This window comes from Silurus meridionalis, chromosome 7 (genome assembly GCF_014805685.1).
Source record: "Silurus meridionalis isolate SWU-2019-XX chromosome 7, ASM1480568v1, whole genome shotgun sequence".
Taxonomy (NCBI): domain Eukaryota; kingdom Metazoa; phylum Chordata; class Actinopteri; order Siluriformes; family Siluridae; genus Silurus; species Silurus meridionalis.
Window position 1 is genome coordinate 22,327,492 of NC_060890.1, and position 18,069 is coordinate 22,345,560.

At 38.6% G+C, this 18,069-nt stretch overlaps 1 protein-coding gene across 1 annotated transcript; it reads left to right on the forward strand.

The window, feature by feature from the left end:
• Positions 1-3,932: 3,932 nt before the first annotated feature.
• On the forward strand, positions 3,933-11,557 carry tekt3 (tektin 3). The gene is made up of 8 exons (XM_046854442.1): positions 3,933-4,036; positions 4,270-4,860; positions 6,594-6,677; positions 7,907-7,977; positions 8,093-8,236; positions 8,991-9,213; positions 10,552-10,706; positions 10,845-11,557. The coding sequence occupies exons 2-8, from the start codon at positions 4,291-4,293 to the stop codon at positions 11,059-11,061; spliced, it is 1,464 nt and encodes a 487-aa protein (XP_046710398.1). The 5' UTR covers positions 3,933-4,036; positions 4,270-4,290; the 3' UTR covers positions 11,062-11,557.
• The last annotated feature ends 6,512 nt before the right edge of the window (positions 11,558-18,069 follow it).

Here is an 18,069-nt window from a genome sequence, read left to right on the forward strand (position 1 = left end):
TGTTTGGGTGACTTGTTTGGTCTCTGTTTTCGGGAAGTTAAATTAAGGAGGAGTAGTTTTTTTTTTTTACCCTAAAAGGAAAATATCTTATTTACTTACGTATTGTATTTTCAAGAAAAACTGAATTAACCTTGCCCCTCAGTATATTGTATCATATAAATGACTGGATTGCATTAATAGTATTGCTCACACCCTTTGCTCTACATAATTTAGTCTAGCAATTAGATGTGTGTGTCTAATTTGCATTTCATTTTAGCAATTACTCATTTTAATGAAAATATATATCATGTAATCTATATGTGATATGTTCACTGAATCTGTTCATTCTTATAATCTAGAGTACATTTCCAGGGAAATTTACTATTCCTCTAAACCCTTAAAGTTTTATACAATAAACTTGGATCATCTTTTCATACTTGGAAGTGCTAAAGTGCTACTTTAAAGCCCACTTAAAGGATTTTAAACATCACTGATGCTTAGCCAGAGGCAAATATTTGCATCCACCATTCTCACTGAATAGACAGTCATATATCTCTATTATATAAAAAAAATCCAAGCAACAAGACAACAATCAAAACCACGAGGCTACAGAAAAATAGGTTGAAGAGACATTTTTGTCACAACCCTCTCTGCCCTCAGACCTGATTTGAAGAAGGCAGCATATGACAATTGGCAGGAGAAAAATGTCAAGAAGAATGTGTGGGGGTTGGGATATGAGGCGGCCAAATATTACGAGCGTGAAAATCCAAAACGATGCCCAGGCAAGATGAAAACCGCTTGAGAGGCAGTTACAGAGGCAACACACTGGCATATTGATTATTAGAGAAAATCTTTTATCAGGTTAACAAAACAGACATAGAACCTTTAGAACAATAGCAGTTTGTTAACTTACTGTATTAATAGAGAGAAAAAAGAAACCAAAGCGTATGATAGACTATTCTTCCTTCCCTGATGTGCCCATAACTCTGAAACAGAGTAAATCTGGTCTCATTGGATCACATGACCGTTTTCCATTGTTCTAGAATCAAGTCTATATGCTCCATAGAAAACTAAAGTCTTTATTCCAATCAGCATTATTCATAAGTGGTTTTCTTCACAGCTGTGGAGCAAAGAATCCCTACAGTTTGCTTCACATGGAGCATGTGGAAATGCTATTAATTTCAGTATCGAAAACAAATCCTGATTATTAAAGAATCTTTTTCGACCAAATTTTTTTCTTGGAGGCGATTCTCTACTATTGTTCCAGGTTTTAATAATGCATTGGACAGTTCTCGGCTCAGTTTTAGTAGTTTAGTCAATCTCTTTAATTGTTTGCTTGATGCAGGCCAATAATTTGACCTTTTTGAAAAAAACAGTTTTAGAATCGAATGTTTTTCATGATTTGTCTTTGGCATGGTTGCTCGAGAACTTATTGCCAATTATTCAATGGAAGGTTCTAACCAATTTGCATAGTTAAATCTAGAAGGTCATTTTTTTGGCCAGATCATTGTATATTATATGAATGTGAGCATGCAAATATTTCTTAGTGTAGTTTAGGCTAGCATAGTTTCTACTTTCTGTTTTTTTGCTTATAATTTATGTCTATCCTCATGATTTGAAGTAAAAGTCATGAAAAACTTTTGAATAATAAATGCTATAATTAGCCAAAAAATAGGCTGATATTTGAAAATGTAATCATATAAAATATTTTACATGACATCATTGTTACATTCTTGCTTTTCATTGGTCAGAATATTGAAGCTTTGATCATAGCTCATTCCTAGGGATTGGTGAACACTCCACAGCTTATCTTTGTAGTGAACAGAATAATTGTTGGCTTATTTAAAAAGAAAAAAATGTGTACTCTTAATATAAGAGAAATTGATTTAACATTTACAGGGGGTGGTTGGGTCATTTAATGTTCAGGACAACACAGTTCATAAGCTTTTAATAATAGAAAAATAGAATTGAAAGGCTAGTGAGAAAATAGGTGTTTTCAGCTATTACAACATAAATATATCCAGACATTTTTTATGGGTATTTAACTATGATACTAAAGCATACTGAAATCATTAAAGAATGTTTATTTGGTAATAAGAGACTGAGATTTGAACATTCAGAATATATAAGAAACAGGATATTCGTTCAAATCCTGGCTTTTTCTTTGCACATTCCTAATGGGTGTGTGTCCCATCTGTCCTGCTTTCTACATAAAACGCTATAGACAATATAAATACATGCAGCTGTGAACTGTCATACATTCTTAAAAAGATTCAAATCTTTATGTGCAACTTATGTCCAGCAAAAACACCGCTTATGTCCATATCTGACTTGTTTGAACAAGCTGAGAGTGTTAGTTTATCTTTAAGAGAGATGGAAACTTGATACTCATATGAAGTCTGGCACATGATAAAAAACACAAATAAATCTTTCAGTAAAAAAAAAATTGAAATTGATTTAATGTAACCAAAATAAAATTGGCTTAAAATATTTCTAACTATTTATTATGGGAGCTTACAAATTCTTCACAAAAAGGTGGGATGTTGATGATTAGCTACCTCTATAAGTGCCCTCCTTTGCAGTGTATGAAAGCAGTCAGAGCGTGTGAGAACAGAGTAAACACACTGGAACAGCAGAGAACCTGTTGCCTCAGCTTTCTTTCACGTTCCTGCTTGGTTAATTTGGCGTGACTGGATTACGGGGTGGCTAATTCATTGGTTGCAGATGGGTGCTAGCTGAAAGAGACTCATGCAGTGTTGCTTACTGGGAGGGCTGGAGTGAACTGGCATCCAAATCTCCTGTGTCAGCATTGCATAGAAAAATCAAGCCTGCTGACCTACTGGAACTATTTGGAAATAAATTGTTTCATACAGCAGATTCAATCCAGCTGCAAGAATTACTTTTAACACTATAAGATATATTGCTTTTTCTATCTGAAAATGTGTTGAAAAGGAATCATTCCCTTGTATTATAGAAACATTGCAGTGCTTTTTCACCTAGACTCTATTCACCAATGCTGAAAAGTATGTGTGATTATTACGAACATCCTCATATGACCATGATCATATGTTATGCAAAAACACACAGGTCCCTAGGAAAGGAGGCCTAATTCATAGCCATCTGAGAAATATCCCCCCCCCTAATAATTTGTCCCTAAGAACTCAAAAGCTTCTTATAAAACTGTGAAGTCAGATATTTTTAAGTCAGTATGTACAGTATGTATCAAACATATTCTAGCATGACAACGTCCCTGTGTACAAAGTAAGTTCCATAAAGATATGGTTTTCATGGATTAAATATTATTAGCTTGCTGAGACTTTGAAGCAAATACAATGGAGGTCATATTCCTGGATTGACAGGTGACCCATTAACTGAAAACTCATTAATAATGAAGATCTCTACAGAACTATTTCTAAAAAAATAAATATTTACCTATGTATCTTTAACAAGTTTTCCATGGCATGACATGAAAAGTGCCTACATTTTTATCAAAGATCAAGTGGTGTGCATGTGGAAACACTAATTTGCTAGTGCATAATAATAAATGCATTTATTTTTGTGAAAAATAACAAATTATACAATATAATACATTATATGACCAGACTACAAAAAAATGAGTTGTATTTATTTGATCTATTCTAATCAATGTACCAAAATGTGCTTGGAGGGCTTACCTGGCAACCCCCATCCCCCAGCCCATATCACCCCCTACCCCCTACAAGGGTTTAATTTAAATCCAACTGGACATAAATGAGCAGCCCTCCAGCTAATCCAACACTGTATTTAGTCCATATACATTTCCGTCTGTAACAATGAATTTCAGACAGTTGGAGTTTATTCACCATGGTATCTCCAGTGGTGACCGCCTGTGTGGCAGCTCTGTGAATAATCAGGTTTATTCAGTCATTAACCATTGAGCTTTGAGTGCCAACGGATAGCTCACCTGTGTATTAATAATGGATTAGAGCCCTCCTGTCTGTCAGATCCAGTCAGTTGTTGTGCAGTGTGTAACAGTGCAGTCTCGGTGGGATCTGGGTTATGCTGAAGATTGTGACTGGTGAGGTTTAAACAGTTTTTATCATTATTCTGTTGGATTCTGTTGAACTTTAGTCATTTGAATATTTTCAGTATGACCTAAATATTATCAATAAATACATTTTCTGAGTCCAACACTGAAATTATACTAATGTATTAAATGGAAAGGTGGACCTATGAGTGAAATCATAAACTTATTTACTGTTATTTTGAATATATATTGCTTTTTCCTTGCTCATTTCTTATAAAATCTAGATTTCTTTTTGCTTGACAAACATGGAGCTGATCGGTTCGACACAACTGGCCACATACACACGGCCTAAGAGCAGTAACTTCCTGCCAGCCATCTCTACCACAGCATCCAGCTACAGAAGCCTCCAGCCAAACCTCACTACCAACCAGAACTCCAACTGGAGAACTAACATGTACTTCAGGAGTGGGAGCGCTATTCCATCCATCCTCCCCTTATCTCAAAGAGAAAACCTGGACATGCTTCGGGTCAAAACTACATTCTACCCATCCAACAGGACTGCACTAATGACACGCTATACACCAGATGACTGGTACAAGTCCAACCAGAACAACTACAGGGAGTCAGAGTCTTCCAGGAAGAGTGCAGACCGGCTGAGGAAAGACACCATCCGCTTGATCCAGGACCGGGATCAGTGGACACGCAGGACACAGGAGACCACTAGCAGAAACCTGGGTGAGAGGCTCAATGATATCAGCTTCTGGAGGTCTGAGCTATGCCATGAGATTGACAACATGGTGACGGAGATAGCCGCATTGATGGAGGTGAAAAGAAGACTGGAGAGAGCGCTTGCTGAGACCGAGGGGCCACTTCAGGTGCACATTTTTTTGTTTTTTGTAAATCATTTAATTGGTTATGCAGTGGTCATGTGATTGTCCATGTATATATTTCTTTTCAAAATTTTAGTCATCACCATGTTTGGTAGGTAGTTTTTATTTATTGGTTGCAAATAAAAGTTGCCAAAAAGTGGTTACATGGTATACATAGGAATACATGACACTAGTGGTCACATTGGAAGCCTATGAGGCCAATCTTTAACCTCGTTGTGTCACAGTGATCTGGGTAAAGATTAGCAAGTCTGAGTTTGTGTCAAGGATTCAGATATCGTCTAATAGAGTCGATAAGGAACAGACCAATGAAAAGATGGTGTATTGTAATACTGTCATGTAGATAAATAATTATTACAAACACTCCTCGTTCCCAATAATTAAAAGTGTGATAACTAGCTAAATAGCTTGTAAAACTACATCCTAAATAGTTTGTAGCTTATTTTTTTCAATTCCCGCTGTCACCAAAACACCTTATAAACCGTAAATGGTGAGTTTATGCTAAAGTGAAGTGCAATAAATTGTTATATACACCATTTTTGTTTTCTATTCCCTATGTACATTGGGCCTTGATAGACTGTTTTCCGTAATTCATCTCCAGAAAATACCGTCATTCAAAATATATATACCTTGAACAGTCGAGACGTGGCCCAAACTACTCAGGAGTCTTAAAGAATGGTGATTAGTATTGGGTAGTACAGTATACTGTAATTTGTGAGTAATTTCACAAATGACAGCATATAATTTAGCAAAACAAAGCAATTTGCGGTACCGTACTGTAAAAACTATACTGTATGTACTGTATGTATGTAGCAGCGACGGATGCTGGTTCATGAGTGGACAGCAGAGCATTAGCTGCTATTGCATGCTGCATGAAACTTACAATATAATATCATCAACATAAACATTGTAACTCTCTCTCTCTCTCTCTCTCTCTCTCTCTCATATACATATAAATATAAACTCTATTATAAACATATAAACTTCTCATGAATGAAAAGGGTGACAAAGGTTCAGTTTTGTGGTGTCAGTGAGTGCAAATGAACTGTTGCATGCACATGCTTTGTAATTTACAAATGATAATGAAGTACATAAACATTTATCAGCACAAATAAATTTTTTCGTAAGTCTAACAAAGTTTTAGTTCAGTTTGTCTGAGGTAAACAATTACACACAACTTAGGATCAAAGATTGTTAAAAATGTTTAAGCATGTAAGTGTTTATTTCCAGGTCTCCAAACGAGAAAATACTACTTCCAAATATTCCCAAAGCATGTGTATTCTAATGAAAGTGTAAAAAACATTGCATTTTACTAATCATCAATTAAAAATTGTCCTAAATTTGTTTTGTGTGACATACAATACATTTTTCATCATAAAAGTATTATACAGTAGTCTTAGAGAATGAGTTGACCACTTCCCCTCATGCAAAAGCAAGCACATTTATTCAATAAACATCTATTCAAAATTATTCTTCAGGTGTTGTAAATGCATTACCGTCTTTGGACTTCAATTTCACAATGCTAATAAACACAACCGAATACATTTGTATTAAATTATAGTAAAATAAAAATAAATTGTTCCAATGCCACAGAAATGGCAAGAATATCATTGCAGGTTTGGATCCAGTTTTAACTAACACAAGCCTCTTCTTTAAATAAATGTTAGAAATCTCTACTATATACATTGCATTAATGAGAATAGGGTTTTTTCTTTTCTAAGGTGTCCCAGGAATGCTTATTTCATCGAGAGAAGAGGATGTCCATTGACCTGGTCCATGACGATGTTGAAAAACACCTGATTAAGGTGCAAGTCTTTCCATATAATTCACACTTAATATGATACATTTATTAGGATAGTAGTATAATTTCTATTGAGGGCAGTAAAATTATTGTAAACTTGTTTTTTTATGTTGTGGACTGTGTATAATATACACTATATAGACAAATGTTTGTGGACAACTGAACATGATGTGAACATGTGATTTTTTTTCATTTTATAATAACCTTCACTCTTTTGTGAAGATGTTCCACTAGCTTTTAAAGTGTGATTGTGAAGATTATTGAGTCAGGCTTAAAGTCAGTTACTTATGCAGGTGAGTTGAGGAGGCCTGGGATGCAGTCAGCATTACAATTTAACCCAATTGTGTTCAATAGGGATGAGGTCAGATCTTAATAGTAGACCACTCAAGTTCTTTCAAGACATCCCATGTAAAGCATACATTATCTACATGGAGCTGGCTTTGTGCACAGGGACAATATCATGCCAAGTCGAGGAAGAATGTCTCACATTGAAAGACATCCTATACAAATGTGTGCCTCCAACTTTGTAACAGTTTATGGAAGAACCACATATGGCTGGAAAAGCTAAGCATCTCAAATTTTTTTTTAACTTTAATGTAATTTAACAATATAATAGTAATTTAAGTAAAGTCAAGAAGCCTTTATTGTCATTATTTCAAAATATGGTGCTACATAAAACAACATAGAGCTACATTACACAACATAGAGCTAAGGAGACACAGGACACAGAGCTAAAGTAAGTTGCCCTCGCCATATAAAGTGCATCGTGCGCAACTGAATGCAAACAAAAAAGACAAAAAGTGTAGGACAGATACACAAAACACAAAATAGCACCGCCAGTAAACCTACTGTATGTTATACAGTACAACGTGCAAAAGAGAACTGTATACAAGAGTGTACTTGTACGTAAACACAAAAGGTTGTGCAAAACAGCAGTAGTGAAGTAGATGTCCAAAACAACATGTAAACAACAGTTATAGTAAAATAATAATATAAAATGGGTGGTGCTGAAGACATGAATGTGTGTGAATTTAAATGAGTATGTGTGTGTTTGAGTTCAGATTTGTAGCAGCTCAGAAACTCACAGTAATTGTACCGTTTTATAAACTGTGCTTAGTCTTTCTGTAAACTGTCTTTATTTCAGACTTTTAAAGTATTAAATGTTGAATAAGATGGATTTCAGGGTAAACCGCTTTGCGTTAGCAGTAATTATAATATACATGTGCTGGTCAGGAAGTGGAGGTGATCAAGTCGTGTCAGGAAAGAATGAGGAGGAACCTGGACAAAGCAATAGCACAGCTGGCGTGAGTTATTTTTAAATCATCTCTGCTCTAAAAGATTTTAACAAAGAAGAAATAAAAACAGTATGTGTATATACACACACAGACACTTTTTTCTATGATTATTATTATTTTTTAGATCAAATCGATCAGCGCAGCATGAACTGGAAAGAGATTTGAGTGATAAGGTCACAGCGCAGCGGATAGATGACAGGTGTCATCAGCTGCGCAACACCTCGGATGGCATCAGCTACTACAGAGGCATCGAGCGCCTTGATCCCTCGTGAGTTTCTCCGTCAGCTCCTGTTTATTTTCAGGAAAAATAAGAAGCCATAGAATCTTTCATTTTAGGAAGATATACAGGACATGAAGATCACTTATTCTAATTCATCTTATCACTTTTCTCTGTTTTTTAAAATTTGTTCAAATAAAATTATTTAATTTTTAAATTTTGAAAATGTAAAATTTTAATGATTTAAAATTTTGCATATAATAATATTTAGATTATTAGTTTTAGGAGAATACGGCTATGACTATGGATCATCATTATGATTGCTATATAAGCAGTTTGCTGTCACTTGTATCAAAAGGAAATACTTTTTTCTGCTTATATTTCTATTTCTTTCATAAAGCTTTGAAGACAAATAAAACATGCAGCTTTTCATGTTTCTGGACAACTCAAAAAGCCCTCCATTCAAGACTTGCTCCTTGTCTGTGTTACAAGCTGCTGACATTGGAGACTGGTTGATAAAATTTGGGGATTTGATGTGGTTTTGAATTCATAACAGAAAAGACTTCAGAACTACAGAAAGTACAAGAGAAGAGAATTCAAAATTTTCAGTAACTGGGTCCATTACACTGAAAACACACTTTGCAAAAATCCAAAGACTAAATAAGAGAATTTGCTTAAAACATTTATAACTTTTCCCTTATGACATCATTAAAACATTTAATAAATACATTTCTTTGTGAATGGAGTTAAACAATTTTTGTGTTTTGTTACTAATTTTTGATTATTATTTTTTAAACGAGAGCAGTCTGAGCTTGCCTGACTCATGGTCAAAGTTCACCGATGACAACATCCTGCACTGTCAGAGCGAGCGTGCAGCGTCGCACAAACTCCGCGACGAGATTGAAATGCTGCTCAACATCACCTCCAATGAGATGTGGAACCAGTTCAACACCGTTAACATAGCCTTCACCAACCGCATCTCTGAAATGGCCGATACCAAGAACAGCCTGCAGGCTCACTTGGCCAAGGTGAGGTCTACGACATGTCTCTCAAGTCTCGTCTTTGTATAAACACGTGCACGATAAAAACAACCCCAAGCTTGCAACCGCAGCACTTTTGTTATGAAATGTGGTCCTTTTAAAATGTATTAGTGCTAGATCTGTCCTTTGAAGGATTCCTTAAACAGCCCGTGCTTGAAGCTACTCTGTGATTTGTGACATTGTTATTCGCTTTTCAGAAGCGAATCTTTCATCATCCAGGATTGCTTTTTAAACAAAAAACACATGCAGCACATATTTCATGTGCAGATATTTCATGTTTTAAGAGATCACTACAAACAAGGGAATTCCTTCCATGTCTTATCTTTGAGATTATAAAGATTTACAGAGGTCCAAGTCTGTAACATGCATATATTCATTGTGGCAGGTTTCTCAATCCTCAACATTTTATAACTGTTCATATCAGTGCATACCAGCCAAAGTCATATTTACACAGATCAGGCATTCAGTCGAGCAAATTGCATTTTTAGGCTAAATAGAGATGTTGGTAAGTCTGGACCATGTGTGGGTGATAAGTTGTGTGAAGTAAAAGCACTAAACACTGGGCACTATTGTGTAGCAGTGTAGCTGGAGGTCACACTAAATCTATTGGCAGCTCTTATCAGAGGCTCAAGGTAACTAATAAACCTACAGTGTGAGCAGTGGACTAAATCGAATTATCAAAATGATCTTTTAGATTTTCCCACATCATAATCTGCACAATCTATCATTGGTAAAATTTAACAATAAAAAAATGTGAATTGGTTTTAGACCCATTAAAATGTTTAATATTAAAACAACGGTTTCCAAATAGTTTACATCTTTGTGTTTTAAATAATTTTCATTGACATCAATAAAAAAAATGTATGTAATAATAAAAAAGAAAAATGAGTGATGCACATGCTTATTCTTACCTGGGCGAAATTATTGGGCACAGAGAACCTGATGGATCATAATCCAATCTCAGGATCAAATTTGGATTCGTAATTATTCTAGTCATTAGGCAGATTCTTATCAGTAACTGAATTCATGACACCATGCAAAGATTCAAATACTACTCCAATCTACAACCCATGAAAATGGGTTATATATACCCACTTACAAGTCTGTAAAAAATATATAGAGTATATTTTGGCCCATGTCCGCCTCAAACAAGAATTTCCACCTTAAAACCCTTTTATAACCTTTGTTCTAAGAATCTAGAAATTTCTGGTCACTAGATATAAGACTTGTAGGTAGGATGTAGGATGTTTATCAAGAACAACAGGATGTTAAATGATATTTTTATTCTGTTTACATCTCCAAACACATTTCGTCTCTTTCCCTCAGACCCTTCAGGAGATCTATCAGATGGAGATGCTCATTGATGGCCTAAAAAAGGCAATTCGTGATAAGGAGAACCCTCTCAAAGTGGCTCAGACCCGTCTGGAAGAGAGAACCCGTAGACCAAATGTGGAACTTTGCAGAGACAATCCACATCATAGGTTGCAACCTTGAACAAACCTAACAACATCAAGGATATGCAAGGAAAAATCTTATCCAATGTGCATCAAATCTAATTTTTGTATATTTTTTGTATACAATATACTTGACCTTACTTCAATCCCTATAATCTCTTTCAGGTTGGTGATTGAAGTGAGGGAGATCGAGGACACGATTCATACTCTGAAAGAGCGACTTATGGAAGCCGAAAACACTCTACAGAGCCTGGTGAAGACCAAAATGAGTCTGGAGCATGACCTTTCCATCAAGGCCAACTCGCTCTTTCTGGATCAGGAGAAATGCATGAGCATGAGAAAGAGTTTTCCCAGCACCCCACGCCTGGTGGGATATACTTAGAAAATCCAGATTTCTAAACCCTTAAATGCAATATTAAACATCAGTGTGGGACAAACCTCATTTACTAATTGCTAACAAAATGAAATTACCATAATTTAGATTTTCCTAATGTAGTTCTTAAAAAAAGTTATTTACACCTGTTTGTATATTAATATAGTATATTAATAGAATATGTTTGTTTTGCATATAGGTTATCTTTTTACATATAAAAGATTAATTCTATAGTACAATCACCACTGAATTCATCCATTACATATTTAATCACTCATCATAAAAGTCAAAGCTCAAGTCAGGATATTATGACCAAAATATGTCCAAGGAGGTAAATTTTAAATGCGAAAGAAATAGGCATAAAAAAGCTAAAATTGAGCTAGTAACAATCTGATGTTAACAAGTGTAGTAACAATTGAATGTGGTGTGTCATTGCCTCATGATGCTTAAACATTAGCTCTGTTATTACACGTAAACATGTGACTAGTTCTAAACCTCACTTGAAAGTTTTATGTTACAATAAAAAAAAACATAAAAAATATTCTGTTGTAGCTAAATTGCTGATCTTTCAAAAGCTAAAAAACTGAATAGGGTATGCATTAAAAATTATAAAATTACCAGATGACATTACTGATTTGCAAAGTCTTTGTTATGCCACAGTCATTTGCACATACAGAAGTACCGTACAAGACACCATCACTAGGTTACGTAGGTAAACCTAGTTCCCTGAGAGAATGAGAGCTGCGTCAAAAAACGCTTTGGGAATGCCTCACGTTGTTCACGCTCTGAATCACGTGTAAAATCTGGCCAATAGGCAGTCGTGACGTCATAGTCGGGCGACATCGCACAAACCAGGAAGCTACAAAATAGGAGCGTGATGGGAGGACATCAGCTTCTGGAAAAGGAGAAGGTAAGCGCTGCAGGTATGCAGGGGGTATGGCTTGTTGACGCAGCTCTCATTCCCTCAGGGAACTAGGGTTACCTACGTAACCTAGTGACATTCCCTTTCAGGAAATTGAGCTGCATCGACAACACTTTTGGAATGAGTGTCCAATCATGCCATACTGACCAGTCCCTAGCGCGTCTGCGCACAACCTGCATGCAGGACAGAGGAGTTGGGAGTGGCAGGGTGGACAAGCCCACAGTGTTACAAATGTCCTGGAGTGATGCTTCTGTGGACAAGGCTGTAGAGGCCATACCCCAGGTGGAATGAGCCTTAACTCTAAAAGGAGTGGAAAGACCAGAAGACTCTTAAACAGAGAAATAGCATCCACAATCCATCTACTGAGCGTCTGCTTATTAGCCAGGAATCCTTTCCTATGAGGGCCATAGCAGACTGCTCCGACTTCCTCCACAGACTCAACACTGGACTCTGCTCGCACTGGACACAGTCAATTTTCCTTTTCCTGGTTAGGGGCTAGGAAAGGAGGAGAGCAGAATGCCTGCAAAATGACAGGTCGCGAGGGAGCCGCAGGCACCTTAGGAACACACCCCGGTTTGGGGTAAAGAATAGCACTGACCATGCCACGGGCAAACTCCAGGAGAGACGGGGCCACAGAAAGAGCCTGTAGGTCCCTGACCCTCCTAAGGGAGGAGATTGCCAGGATAAAAGGTGGTCTTAACTGACAAAAACCCAAGGGCCACATCGGCCAAGAGCTCAAAAAGGGACTCAGATAGAGCCGCCAACACAACAGCCAAGTCCCACACAGGCACTCTGGGTTATGTCCCGGGCCTCAGCCTCCGCGTGACCGAAATGTGTAACGAGGGGATGTTTCCCCAGCGACTGCCCCGCTAGTGGGGTACAATAAGCCGCGATAGCAGACACGTAACCTTCAGTTGCAAACAGATTCACCTGGGTTCTGTAATATCTCCACCTCAGGGTGGAGCCTCCATTCCCTGGGCCTTACATTTACATTTACATTTACATTTGCGGCATTTAGCAGACACCCTTATCCAGAGCGACGTACAAACGTGCTTTAAATCTCTAGTAGTGAATAAATCTACACTGGTACGCAAGAATACAAACTCAATATAAATATAACTCGAATTCTACAAACTTGGAAAGTGCTAATTTAGGTATTTCAGGAAGAGGTAGGTCTTCAGTCGTCGAAAGGGCATCTGCTTTTGAGGAGAGTGATCTTTGGGAGCAGAGCGTGTAGATAGCCATACGGACAATCGGCTCTCGAGGGCATGCTCCACTCCCAAACAAACAACAAAAAGCTCATGTGTCCCTCCCCCATAATAAAACAGGGGCAAAGATATGATATGTTGCTGTTTTACTGTTTTACAGTAATTGCATGTTAAAAACATTGATGATTGGTTGAAGGAAAATGTGGTGATCAGTGATTTGTTATTATAAACAATATTGATCACTGAATGATTATTAGCTTCTTCTTCTTCTTTCGGCTGCTCCCATTAGGGGTCGCCACAGCGGATCATCCGTCTCCATACCACCCTGTCCTCTACATCTGCCTCTTTCACACCAACTACCTGCATGTCTTCCCTCACCACATCCATGAACCTCCTCCTTGGCCTTCCTCTTTTCCTCCTACCTGGTGGCTCCATCTTCAGCATTCTTCTACCAATATAATTCATGTCCCTTCTCTGCACATGTCCAAACCATCTCAATCTCGCCTCCCTCACCTTGTCACCAAAACATCCTACATGTGCTGTCCCTCTAATAAACTCATTTCTAATCTTGTCCATCCTCGTCACTCCCAACGAAAACCTTAACATCTTCAGCTCTGCTACCTCCAGCTCTGCCTCCTGCCTTTTACTCAATGCCACTGTCTCTAATCCATACAACATCGCAGGTCTCACCACAGTCCTATAAACTTTCCCTTTCATTCTTGCAGATACCCTACTATCACAAATCACTCCTGTCACTCTTCTCCACCCACTCCACCCTGCCTGCACTCTTTTCTTTACTTCTAACACACTCTCCATTACTTTGCACTGTTGACCCCAGGTACCTGAACTCCTCCACCTTTTCCAGCTCTTCTCCTGCAACCGCATCACCCACTGCCCTCCCTCTCATTCACACACATGTACTCTGTCTTACTCCTACTGACTTTCATTCCCCTTCTCTCCAGTGCATATCTCCACCTCTCCAGGCTCTTCTCAACCTGCTCTACTCTCACCACAAATCACAATATCATCTGCAAACATCATAGTCCAGGAGACTCCTGTCTGACCTCGTCCGTCAACCTGTCCATCACCACTGCAAACAGGAAAGGGCTCAGGGCCGATCCTTGATGCAGTCCAACCTTCACTCTGAACCAGTCTGTCGTACCTACTGCACACTTCACTGCCGTCACACTGTCCTCATACATGTCCTGCACCACCCTTACATACTTCTCTGACACACCTGACTTCCTCATACAATACCACAACTCCTCTCTTGGCACTCTGTCGACGCTTTCTCTAAATCCACAAATACACAATGCAATTCCTTCTGTCCTTCTCTATACTTCTCCATCAACATCCTCAAAGCAAATAAGGCATCTGTGGTGCTCTTCCTCGGCATGAAACCATACTGTTGCTCACAGATGGTCACCTCTTCTCTCAGCCTGGCTTCCACTACTCTTTCCCATAACTTCATGGTGTGACTGATCAACTTAATTCCCCTGTAGTTACTGCAGGTCTGCACATCTCCTTATGCTTAAAGATCGGTACCAGCACACTCCTTCTCCATTCCTCAGGCATCCTCTCCCTTCCAGAATCCTGTTAAACAATCTGGTTAAAAACTCCACTGCCATCTCTCCTAAACATCTCCACGCCTCTACCGGTATGTCATCTGGTCCAACCGACTTTCCATTCTTCATCCTCTTAATCGCTGCTCTCACTTCCTCCTTACTAATCCTATCTACATCCTGCTTCACCAACTCCACATCCTCCAACCTTCTCTCTCTGTGATTTTCCTCATTCATCAGCTGCTCAAAATACTCCCTCCACCTTCTCAACACACTCTCCTCACTAGTCAACACATTTCCTCTCCATCCTTTATTGCTCTAACTTGCAGTACATCCTTCCCAGCTCGGTCCCTCTGCCTGGCCAATCGGTATAACTCCTTTTCTCCTTCCTTAGTGTCCAACCTCTTATACAGCTCCTCATATGCCTTTTCCTTGGCTTTCGCCACATCCTCTTAACCTGCTGCCGCATCTCCTTGTACTCCTGCCTACTTTTCTCATCACTCTGTCGATCCCACTTCTGTTTTGCCAACCTCTTTCCCTAATGCTCTCCTGCACTTCCTCATTCCACCACCACGTCTCCTTGTCTTGCTTTCTATTTCCAGATGTCACACCAAGTACTTTTCTAGCTGCCTCCTCATCACTCCTGCAGTAGTTCCCCAATCATCCGCACCTGTTCACCACCACCGAGCCCCTGTCTGACCTCTTCCCTGAACCTCACACTACACTCTTCCTCCTTCAGTTTCCACCATCTTATTCTTCTTTCAATCCTTACATTCCTCCTCTTCTTCTTCGCCTCCAAAACCATCCTACAGACCACCATCCGATGCTGTCTAGCTACACTGTCCCCGCCAACACCTTACAGTCTCCAATCTCCTTCAGGTTGCATCTCCTGCATAGCACATAGTCCACCTGTGTGCACCTTCCTCCACTCTATACGCCACCCTATGATCCTCCTTCTTCTTAAAATACGTGTTCACCACTGCCATTTCCATCCTTTTAGCAAAATCTACCACCATCTGCCCTTCCACATTCCTCTCCTTAAAACCATACCTACCCATCACCTCCTCATCACCTCTGTTCCCTTCACCTACATGCCCATTAAAGTCTGCCCCAATCACCAATCGTTCTTTCCTAGGTACACCATCTACCACGTCATCTAATTCACTCCAGAATCTTTCCTTTTCCTCCATCTCACAGCCAACTTGTGGAGCATAGGCACTGATGACATTTATCATCATCCCTTCAACTTCCACCTTCACGATCATCACCCTATCAGAAACTCTCTTCACCTCCACTACACTCTTACTGTACTCTTCCTTCAGAATCACCCCTACACCATTTCTCTTCCCATCCACACCATGATAAAACAGTTTAAATCCACCTCCAATGTTCCTGGCCTTACTCCCTTTCCACTTGGTCTCCTGAACACACAGCATATCTACCTTTCTCCTCTCCATCATATCAGCTATCTCTCTCCCTTTACCCGTCATAGTACCAACATTTAAAGTACCAACCCGATCCTCCACTCTCCTGCACTGCTCCTTTTCCTGCCGTCTCTGTAGACATCTTCCTCCTCTCCTTCTCCTCCTTCGCCAACAGTAGCCCAATTTCCACCGGTACCCTGTCGGCTAACGATACCTGTGGCGGTCGTTGTTAACCCGGGCCTCGACCGATCCGGTATGAAATTCTCCTTTGTGATCCGCATATTTGATTTGGCACATGTTTTACGCTGGATGCCCTTCCTAACGCAACCCTCCCCATTTACCCGGGCTTGGGACCGGCACTAAGAGTGCACTGGCTTGTGCCCCCCTAATGGCTGAGTTACTGAATGATTATTAGCATCAGTGGAAATTGGTGGTTAAGTCCACTGACTGAAAAGCAATGGTAATCAGTGAGTGTTCAATGGGAACAACAGTTATAAGAATAGTTATTGATGATTAATTGATTATTGTGAACAATAGAAACCAGTGTTTGGTTATTGCAAAAATGATCGGTGTTTGGTTAATGCAAATAATAGTGATCATTAATTGGTTATTGTAAACAGTGGTGATCATTGGTGATTGGAAACAGAGGTAACTGGTCGTTAAGAACATTGGTAATTGGTGGTTGAAATGCAGTTGGGATCAGTGTTTGGTAGTTGGGAACAAGTGATTGGTTATTGTAAAATAAAGTGATCAAGTAATGGTTTATTTGAAACAATTATATAGAGTAGTTGGTCATTAGTAACATTAGTGCTCATTGATTTACTAGGAACATCAAATTGCCCTAATGCAGCTCAAACAAGCGTTATACAGTAAACGAATAATGAGTCCCAGTGATCCTGCTCACTCAACTTGGATAACCATCAGCTGTAATGTGAACTAGAGATAAGGTAAAAAGAAATTAGCCAAATCGGACTGATATAGACTTCAGACCATTTATAGAGTAGATTGCATGTCAGATTGTAAGCTTGTCTCACGGTCTCGACTTTTTAATTGTTATTACTTTATTCCTGGTAAGTGGTAACATGGTTTTCAGAGAAATAGATTAGGGTTCACAAAAGCCTTCCAATTGTGTTTGTATTTGACTTTATTCCAAAGACAAAACCTCAGATCAAAGTGGTAAATTAAGTTGTCAAATCAATAAAATGTATTAATTAGATACCATCCCTAGAAGAGATTTATGGACTGTCTATTTGGAATATAAGAGAGAAAATGTCTCAGGCTCCATCTCCTCCCCTATCTGACCTTTAAGTTCTCTCAGAATGTGCTCAATTCATATAAGCCTCATTGTTTGCCTGGACCTTAATAAAAAACTTTGACTCTCCATGCTTTCAATGGATTTACAATAAAGGCCTTGGTGTCTGAACTTAAGAGACTTTCTCTTTCATAATCCATTAAATCAGTCAGCAGTCATGGCTGAATCATTCCAGTTTCAGCTTCCAAGTTTCACAAGTGTACTTTCTGAGTCACTTTTCACATTTGCACTGAGGTTCAAGTGGCTTTTACAACAGAAGTCTCATAGCAGGAAAGTTGTATACTGAGATGTAAGAATGTGATTTAAAATCTTTTCCTAGTTGTGCATGTCCTTATTTAATTTTGGACACTTTTTAGTTGAGTATGTAATGTGAAGACGTTTTTTGTACATTTACTTCAATAAAGTAGGAGGTCTATGACTTATTATCACAGACCCTTATTTATCAAGATGGATAAAATATATACAGTACAGACCAAACGTTTGGACACACCTTCTCATTCAAAGAGTTTTCTTTATTTTCATGACTATGAAAATTGTGGATTCACACTGAAGGCATCAAAACTATGAATTAACACATGTGGAATTATAT

Bases quoted from the DNA above. Each gene is read 5' to 3' on its own strand.
- tekt3 (XM_046854442.1), top strand. From the start codon at position 4,291: ATGGAGCTGATCGGTTCGACACAACTGGCCACATACACACGGCCTAAG. The intron at 4,861-6,593 runs GTGCACATTTTT...TTCTTTTCTAAG, and splicing joins AGACCGAGGGGCCACTTCAG to GTGTCCCAGGAATGCTTATT. The intron at 7,978-8,092 runs GTGAGTTATTTT...ATTATTTTTTAG, and splicing joins AAAGCAATAGCACAGCTGGC to ATCAAATCGATCAGCGCAGC.